The sequence below is a fragment of the Myxocyprinus asiaticus genome, chromosome 4 (assembly GCF_019703515.2).
Source record: "Myxocyprinus asiaticus isolate MX2 ecotype Aquarium Trade chromosome 4, UBuf_Myxa_2, whole genome shotgun sequence".
In the NCBI taxonomy this organism is placed as follows: domain Eukaryota; kingdom Metazoa; phylum Chordata; class Actinopteri; order Cypriniformes; family Catostomidae; genus Myxocyprinus; species Myxocyprinus asiaticus.
Genome location: NC_059347.1, coordinates 41,603,893 through 41,613,741, shown reverse-complemented (window position 1 = coordinate 41,613,741; position 9,849 = coordinate 41,603,893). Strand labels below are relative to the sequence as shown.

The 9,849-nt window shown below is 37.6% G+C and overlaps 1 protein-coding gene across 3 annotated transcripts in view; it reads right to left on the bottom strand.

The window, feature by feature from the left end:
• Window positions 1-659: 659 nt before the first annotated feature.
• The window catches only part of LOC127439615 (dual specificity testis-specific protein kinase 2-like), a 38,593-nt gene continuing 29,403 nt past the window's right edge, over window positions 660-9,849 (bottom strand). For all 3 annotated transcript variants that reach the window (XM_051695811.1, XM_051695812.1, XM_051695813.1), the window contains 4 exons: window positions 3,328-3,495; window positions 3,113-3,196; window positions 2,887-2,973; window positions 660-2,501 (listed from right to left, as the gene is read on the bottom strand). In XM_051695811.1, coding sequence (XP_051551771.1) covers window positions 2,400-2,501; window positions 2,887-2,973; window positions 3,113-3,196; window positions 3,328-3,495 — 441 coding nt within the window. In that variant the 3' untranslated portion in view covers window positions 660-2,399. The remainder of the gene's footprint in view (window positions 2,502-2,886; window positions 2,974-3,112; window positions 3,197-3,327; window positions 3,496-9,849) is intronic.

Genomic DNA, 9,849 nt, shown 5'->3' with positions numbered 1-9,849 from the left:
GCAAGAGAAACGAGATGCTAATGATACAAACAGGCCTGATAGTGAGTCTGTATACCATTTAAGTTTTCCTCTTTTTTAAGATGAATACAAGACCTTTCTACTAAACCAAAATTACAAACTTGCATTTTTGTTAAATGTGGAGATAACGCCCAAGGTTGTTTTAAGTAACCTGCCAGTAGCTAATAGGAATTAATTCAATAGCCCAACATCACATAAGAGATGAATCCCATGGTGCGCTGATTTTCATTCATGATTATTCCAATCATTTGCATTGAGTGGTTTGATAACAGGCACCACAAAGAAGTCTGGTCTAAAATATCATTAACACTGGACATCAGAAGAGTCCACACTGCAGAAAAAGTTGCCAGGTAACCAGACATGAAAGCAATCAAAGCTCATTGTTTTTGTCAGATAATGATTATTAAACAAAAGTTCCTCCTTATCGTACCTCTATCAGGCAGAGAAAGGGACTGTCCAACTTTGCTTTGATACTGTGCATTAAGAAATCTTTTCAAGAGTTTGCATTTCCTGATACTAACAGGCTAGTGCATCTAATCAGCTCAGTTCTCAATTCACTCATGTTGTGCAAAGAATCTGAATAACACTTGAAGACAAGTGTTTTTTCAATGGCTTTATTTGAAAAATACACACCATTCAAATACGTTTCCTTTTATCTTTATTTAACATGTATTACAAAAACACTACAAACCATGGAAAGATTCAGACTATACAGACATCAGCCCTGTGATCAAGGGACAGGGAAGTTAGCATGACATATTTCTCTCCATAAGATTTTCAAGACTAGAGGAAACCTCTAGCATCCTCTTTGAGGCACAGAATGTAGATTTTGTTAATGTTAACTTGAAAAACGTTCAAGAGGCAATTTACAAAGGCATCTAAAGCATAAATTATTAACAACCCAAATAACAGCCATGTTATTCAGACTAATAACTTAATAAACACAAATAACAAGAAAAAAGAACAAACACAACAAAATCATAATGCATCCGTCTTCGTTGTGTTTTTCTACGTAAACAAGCACGGTTACACAAACGCCTTTGATGTTTGCCATTTTTTCAGCATCTCTTTAAGACACCGAGTTAAGTTTTAAACTCATAAAGCATGCCTCAAGACGTCCTTACACTGCGTCTAGCATTCTAATGCAAGAATACATTCTGTCTGAAGGGTGCCAAGTTATGCAAATCACTAAGGTCCTCTATTAAAAAATTTGCCCGGCCCCGTGAATTTTAGCGACAGCCCACATTACTGTATTATATGTTCAGTGACTTTAAGAAATGTTTTAAGAGAAGCTGTTTGTGTCACTGTATATTGAAGCCTGTTTGGTGGAACCAAGTCATACTCACACTACTGAAATTCATAATGCATGGTAAATAAGCTAACTAAAATTAACCATAAGGTAGAAAGAGGAGTAACTTGAGCTTTGTTGTTTGTTTGAATGTTGCAAAGGAAAAAGGATAAATTGTATGAAATGTTCACCAAACACTCATTCTAAATGAGAGCAAAATAAGTATGCAATACAAGTTCTGGTGAGAGAGTTACAGCAACACAGAGGCGCTTTAAGGCAGGAAATGGGGATCGTACTGTGATGATTGTATAGCCCTATAGAGAGTTTCCAAAGTGCACCATCTCCGCTCACAGTGGAAGACAAAACCACAAATGAGAAAAAGTGATGAGTACTTGCTTCTGTGTAGATTGCTTATTATGAAAGAGAAGTACACAATCTTCACTTTTCTAAAAAAATTTTAAAAAAGTCTGGCCTGTCATAAATGCAGGCAATGCAAATGCATTTTTTGCACTTTCTGGGGCCAACTTTAGTACCAAAATAACTAAATAAATAACTTTCTCATTTACAACTGAATCCAAACTGGTAATGTACAGGACACATTAACTGAAAATTTTAGACTCTATGAAAATATTATTTGGTGATTTAGAACAATTTATTTTGTGATCTTCAAGTTAGTTCTTCTCATAATCACTGGCTATCTTAGCCATCAAAGTCTAATTTAGGGTGATTTTTAGATATAAAAGTATTAATACAAGAACAGAAACAGCGACACGTTTATCTGAAAGTCTGTAGCTTTGTGAAAGTTGACACCGCAAACAGCTGAACACACTTTAGCTGGAACCTGAAACAACATTTCTCTTTGTATAATATTACTGTACAATATATATTATATAATGATGGTAGGTCATCTAATTACCTGCAGAGCGTCCATAAAAAATTGTGACCTTTTCATTGATCTGCTCTTTCAAAGCAAACCGTTCAGAGAGAAATTTCAGTTCAGCTGCATTTGTGTTTGTGCTCAAGTCTATGTACAGAACTCCAGCTGGTAATGTTCATTACAGAGCTCATGGGATCCTAGAGGACCTTCTGCACCTCAGCCTGTGGTAAGATCAGTGTGAGGAGGCTCCAAAGTTTCAGCAATTTCACCTAACTCCTCCTGAATCTCTGTAAAAGAGGGTCTTCGGAAAGCCTCTATCTACAGTAGAAGTGGGATAAAAAAAAAACTTTCAGAGAGCAAGTCAATGTTAACATATTAATTCTTAAAGGGATAGTTCACTCAAAAATGAAAATTCTGTCATAATCCATAGTACTCACCCTCATATAATTTCAAATCTGTATGACTTTTTGTCTTGTATGGAACATAAAAGGAGATGTTAGGCAGAATGTTAGCCTGAGTCATCATTCACTTTCATCGTATGGAACAAAGATGCAATAAAAGTGAATGGTGACTGAGACAGAGTCTGTTTTTCTGCCTAAAATCTCCTTTTGTACTTCACTGAAGAAAGATAGTTACAAGACTGAATAGGCCACTATATGTCCATTGTTATATTCACATTCTCAGTGGTTCAAAAGCTACTTACCAGACAACACCTGGCTGCCAGCTCCAAAAGAAGATGAGGACACCCACTGACCATTTTCTTGAATGCTGACACATCTAAGCCATAGTCCTGCAATTTGCACATCCACATAAGCATAAAGGGATAGTAGTTCATGAGAAAAGAAAAAGTCAGGCTCTCACTAAATTCTGATGTTGGATTGGATTTTATATTTCCGAGCCTTAGCGTCATTAATGATATTTATATTCACCTGAGTTCTTGGAAGGATTTCTGGGTCAGCTGGGACCCTAGCCATAATTTCACACAAAACAATTCCAAACGAGAACACGTCCACCTAACATTACATAAAAGCAAAATTGGCAGAACAATAAAGAACCAACCAATAAACACTTTAGAACATTAAGTAGAATCAGAACAAATTAATATCTTGCTCTGGCTAGATAGAGCTACATTTTGGGTTGTCACCTTACGATCGTAGGGTTCCCCGCGGAGCATCTCAGGGGCCATCCAGAAGGCGGAGCCGACAAGTGAAAGCTTCCTGTCTTTTGCAGGAAGTTCTACCACCTCTCTAGCCAAGCCGAAATCGGTCACCAGTGCCTCTCTGCCTCTCGCCGTCACCCTTATCAGACAATTCTGTGTACAGTGAGACACAAACAAACAAATAACCATGCTTTACTTCAATTATTTTGTCTAATTTTTAAGACAGTAAAATATATTGAATTATTAATTATAAATACTTTAATGTTTTTTTGAATAGATCTTAAAGGGCTTGTTTAGCCAAAATGGATGTTTCTCTCATTATTTGCAAAAAGGACATAAAGGCAGCATAAAATAATCCATATAACTCAAATGGTTAAAGCCTTCTGACGAGATACACTTTGGGTGAGAAACAGACCAAAATGTAAGTCCTTAATCACTATCCTTTAACTTTCATTTAAAAAAAAAAAAAGGTAAGGCAAAATAACATTTATCTGTTCCCAGGCTATGTTTTTAACCAAAAATGTATAGCTAACCCTGCTAAAAAAATCCTGCATTGCTGGTCACCAGCTTATGTTGTGTTTTGTGTGCTGGTCCCCCAGCAAGGCATGCTGGTGTGCTGGTGACTCTGCCAGACTTTATAATTAGTTAAACCAGCTTCACCTGAAAGACCATGCTGGTCAACCAACTTCACCAGCTGGGTTTTGCTGGTGAAAAGCTTGGCTATGCTGGTCCACCAACTAGACCAGAACCAAACCAGCATTAACCAGCTTAGACCAGCATAGGAATTGCATGCTGGTTAAGTTGGATCTTATAGCAGGGAACTTCCACCCTTGAATGCGTAGTAGGCTAAGTGTAACATGGGACACAATGTTTTGTCAATGAAAATAAATGTTCATGAAAATTTGAATAGTAAACTCGAGGTATTAACACAAACTTTTATATAAAACCTTTTAATAAAGTGAATCGAAACATGAAAACAATAGTTCACATGAACAAAGACACCTTAATTGAGGAATTCTTGGAATGTCAGATGAAAATACCACGTTGTATTGAAAATAAATAAATAAAAAAGACAAAAAATAAAATAAAAATAAATAAATTGCACGTACTGTATGCCAAAAGCACGTATGCATTTTAGGGTTAAACAAGGATCTCGTGCTACGAGTGGATCTCCAGTGAAAGTGTTTTTCTTAATAACGGCCAGAAGGTGGAGGCAAAAACTAGAAGAATGTTTTTTACAACTCGTCCACAGTCTTCCACAACCGTTTAGCGTCACGAAAATTATCATTTCCAAAATCTCAAAACGTTGTCTTGTGACAATCAAATAAATCCATAATTTATGGCAGTGTATTTATGGGAGACTTAAGGCATTTAAAATATGGATGCCAAATAAACACAAGCCAAACACAAAAGAAAGAAAGATAACCTTTTCATGTGGTTACTGACTGGAAGTTTGTAAACAAAAACTGTGTAAATCAAGTAATCTAAACGACATCTAAATATATAAGTATAAAAACATTAAGATACTGTTCATGACTGCTATAGTCTGCTTTGCTATCTATAGCAGGCTGTGATATGCTGTAAAAAAATAAAAAAAATAAAAAATAAAAATTGTGACTGACAGCTGAGACAGTACAGGGACAGAACTCCCAGGCTCAAATGAGAGAAGTTTCATGTCAACACCATCTCTGTTTAATGAATTATTCAGCTGACCCTGTACTTTGGCAAAGGGTCTACACCGCCTACAATTCCTCTCCTCCATCTTAAACACCTCTGGGGTACCAACATGCAATGTTACACCTCGCTTTTAGTTGAAATGGTCTCTAATAATGATGCGTCATGGCTAGACACACATCATTTACTAAAAATGATCGTGGGTATAATAAAAAATGGCCTGTTATTTAAGAGGAAAGGCAAATGAGGAGACACTGAGGCTGACCAGAGTAAAGGGATGCCAGATAGACTGAGACATTGCATAAGACCAGTGGGACTTTCAGAGAAAGTGCTGATGGATGAAAACAGTGGGTTCTCCATCTGGTTTATATTATATTCTACACCACAGCTCAGCCTCCAAGCCCAAAAACTGTGACCTATGATTACAGAAATAAGAAAACTCCAAGCCCTGAGTCAAGTAGCAACTAAATTTAGAGCAGTAACTCGTGCATATGCCAAGAGTTGCAACAGCCACTGGCTGTGCAGCTGCAGGCTGGCTAATAGGCAGGTTTGGATAAGAACTGAGGTTTCAATATAAAATGAAATAAACAGAAACATTTAATAAATAAGAGAAAGAAAGTTAAGTGGCCTGTTACTGGAACAAAATACTGGTATATTCTCAAAATTTTGCACTCCTTAGCAAAGTGCTACAGATTAAATAGAACAGTTGTTGTAGACAAACCGTTTTTAAATGTATTAATCAATTCTACTATCAAGTGTTCCATTATATACTTTATACAGTGCATTTAGAAAGTATTCAGACCACTTCATTTTTTTCACATTTTGTTATGTTGTAGCCTTATGCTTAAAAAAAAATACATAAATAAATTAAAAAAAAAAAAAAATACCATCAATCTACTCTCCATACCCCATAACGACAAAGCAATAACCAGATTTTTCATAATTTAGCAAATTTATTAAAAAGAAAAAAACTGAAATATCACATTGACATAATTATTCACAACAGTAACTCAGTACTTAGTTGAAGCACCTTTGGCAGCCATTACAGCCTCAAGTCTTTTTGGTATGATGCGACAAGCTTTGCAAACCTGGATTTTGGGGATTTTCTGCTATTCTTCTCTGCAGATCCTCAAGCTCTGTCAGGTTGGATGAGAACATTTGATGACAGACATTTTCAGGTCTCTCCAGAGATGTTCGATTGGGTTCAAGTCTGGGCTCTGGCTGGGCCACTCAAGGACATTCACAAAGTTGTCCCTAAGCCATTCTTGCGTTGTCTTAGCTGTGTGTTTAGGGTCATTGTCCTGTTGGAAGGTGAACCTTCGGTCCAGTCTGAGTTCCTGATCACTCTGGACCAGGTTTTCATTAAGGTTATCTCTGTATTTTGATGCATTCAGCTTTCCTTCACCTCTGACCAGTCCCCCAGTCCCTGCAGCTGAAAAACACCCCCACAGCATGATGCTACCACCACCATGCTTCACCGTTAGGATGGTATTGGCACAGGTGATGAGCAGTGCCTGGTTTCCTCCAGACATGACACTTGTAATTGAGGCAAAACAGTTCAAGCTTGGGTTCAACAGACCAGAGAATCTTGCTTCTCACAGTCTGAGAGTCCTTTAGGTGCTTTTTTGCAAATTCCAAGTGGGCTTTCATGTGTCTTGCACTGAGGAGAGGCTTCCGTCTGGCCACTCTGCCATAAAGCCTAGATCGGTGGAGTGTTTCAGTGATGGTTGTCCTTCTGCAAGTTTCTCCCATCTCCATACCTGATCTCTGGAACTCAACCAGAGTGACCACCGGTTCTTGGTCACCTCTCTTACCAAGGCCCTTCTCCTCCAATTGCTCAGTTTGGCTGGGTGGCCATCTCTAGGAAGTGTCCTGGTTGTTCCAAACTTCTTCTATTTAAGAATTATGGAGGCCATTGTGCTCTTGGGAACCTTAAATGCAGTCGAAATGTGGCCTTCCCCAGATCTGTGCCTCGACACAATCCTGTCTCTGAGCTCTGCAGGCAGTTCCTTTGATCTCATGGCTTGGATTTTGCTCTGATATGCATTTTCAGCTGTGAGATCTTATACAGTTGAAGTCAGAAGTTTACATACACTTAGGTTGAAGTCATTAAAACTAATTTTTTTAACCACTCCACAGATTTAATATTAGCAAACTATAGTTTTGGCAAGTCGTTTAGGACATCTACTTTGTGCATGACATGAATAATTTTTCCAGCAATTGTTTACAGACAGATTGTTTCACTTTTAATTGACTATCACAATTCCAGTGGGTCAGAAGTTTACAAACATAAAGTTAACTGTGCCTTTAAGAAGCTTGGAAAATTCCAGAAAATGATGTCAAGCCTTTAGACAATTAGCCAATTAGCTTCTGATAAGAGGTGTACTGAATTGGAGGTGTACCTGTGGATATATTTTAAAGCCTGCCTTCAAACTCAGTGCCTCTTTGCTTTACATCATGGGAAAATCAAAATAAATCAGCCAAGACCTCAGAAAAAAAAAAGATTGTGGACCTCCACAAGTCTGGTTCATCCTTGGGAGCAATTTTCAAACGCCTGAAGGTACCATGTTCATCTGTACAAACAACAGTATGCAAGCTTAAACACCATGGGATCACGCAGCCATCATACCGCTCAGGAAGGAGACGCATTCTGTCTGCTAGAGATGAACGTAGTTTGGTGCAAAAAGTGCAAATCAATCCCAGAACAACAGCAAAGGACCTTTTAAAGATGCTGGAGGAAACATGTAGACAAGTATCTATATCCACAGTAAAATGAGTCCTATATCGACATAACATGAAAGGCTGCTTAGCAAGGAAGAAGCCACTTCTCCAAAACTGCCATAAAAAAAGCCAGACTATAGTTTGCAAGTGCACATGGGGACAAAGATCTTACTTTTTGGAGAAATGTCCTCTGGTCTAATGAAACAAAAATTGAACTGGCCATAATGACCATTGTTATGTTTGGAGGAAAAAGGGTGAGTCTTGCAAGCCGAAGAACACCATCCCAACCATGAAGCATGGGTGTGGCAACATTATGTTGTGGGGGTGCTTTGCTGCAGGAGGGACTAGTGCACTTCACAAAATAGATGGCATCATGTGGAAGGAAAATTATGTGGATATATTGAAGCAACGTCTCAAGACATCAGACAGGAAGTTAAAGCTCGGTCGCAAATGGGTCTTCCAAATGGACAATAACCCCAAGCATACCTCCAAAGTTGTGGCAAAATGGCTTAAGGACAACGAAGTCAAGGTAATGGAGAGGCCATCACAAAGCCCTGACCTCAATCCAATATAAAATTTGTGGGCAGAACTGAAAAAGCGTGTGCAAGCAAGAAGGCCTACAAACCTGACTCAGTTACACCAGTTCTGTCAGGAAGAATGGGCCAAAATTCCAGCACCTTACTGTGAGAAGCTTGTTGAAGGCTACCCAAAACATTTGACACTGAAGTTAAACAATTTAAAAGCAATGCAACAAAATACCATGTATGAAAACTTCTGACCCACTGGGAATGTGATGAAAGAAAAAAAAAAATAATTCTCTCTACTATTATTCTGACATTTCACATTCTTAAAGTAGTGATCCTAACTGACCAAGACAGGGATGTTTTCGATGATTAAATATCAGGAATTGTGAAAAACTGAGTTTAAATATATTTGGCTAAGATGTATGTAAACTTCTGACTTTAACTGTATAGACAGGTGTGTGCCTTTCCAAATCATGTCCAATCAATGGAATTTGCCACAGGTGGACTCCAATCAAAGTGTAGAAACATCTCAAAGATGATCCAGAGAAATTGGATGCACCTGAGCTAAATTTCAAGTGTTATAGCAAAGGGTCTGAATACTTATGTCAATGTGATTTTTCAGTTTTTTCTTTTTAATAAATTTGCAAAGTTATCAAAAATCTGGGTTTTCATTATGGGGTATGGAGTGATGATTGATGTGAAAAAAAAGTATAATTTAAAGCATTTTAGCATAAGGCTGCAATATAACAAAATGTGAAAAAATTTAAGGGGTCTGAATACTTTCTGAATGCACTGTATGTACATAAGGGGTCCACATTAAAAATCTGGAATTAAAAATCCATGCCTGCTTGAATGCATGCTGTCATTAAAACAGAAAATAAGAAATTCTGAAATGCTTGCTAATTTATTACTTTATACTCAAATTGTTATGCTGATAATATAATTTGAGATGAAAAAAACCCAAACAAAAACAAATTAGAAACATGCAAAATAGAAGCACTTTTAAAGTGGACTGAAACGTTTTTACCCCAGTATATAAAGAATATTCCATTATCCAACATTTCATAGTGTATTATGTGCGGTCATAAATTTGTCACGGTCAGAGCTTTATAAGGATGTTTTTGATCTTATAGTCTCATAGAAAAGTGCCATGATATTTCCATGGAAAAACACTTGTTTTGTGCTCTTTTCAGACTGAACTTCTATTGAATTCTTTCACCCTCTTTAATTTTAAATGTTAAAGTAGTGTTCCAAAAGCATTCATTTAGAGCTTTAGGGAAGTGAAGTCAACTTTAATAGCTTCTACTTTCTGAGACAATTTTCCACAGCCATGCCAACTTTCAGTGCAGTGGAAACAACCTACGGTCTCACTGACCGACAGGATACTGTAGATGTCACAGTTGTGCATGTTAATTGTGTGGTTGGCATTTTTGTTTGCTCATTGTTCATCTCTGAATGGCTGACAATTGAGCTGTCACAGAGACAAGGCCAGAGTAAACACGAAAAAAGAGGGAGGGTGGGTGGTAAAATGACTAGCCTATACTCTGTTTGTGTATTTTGCATTTTTAGATGAGGAAGAGTTGGGGAG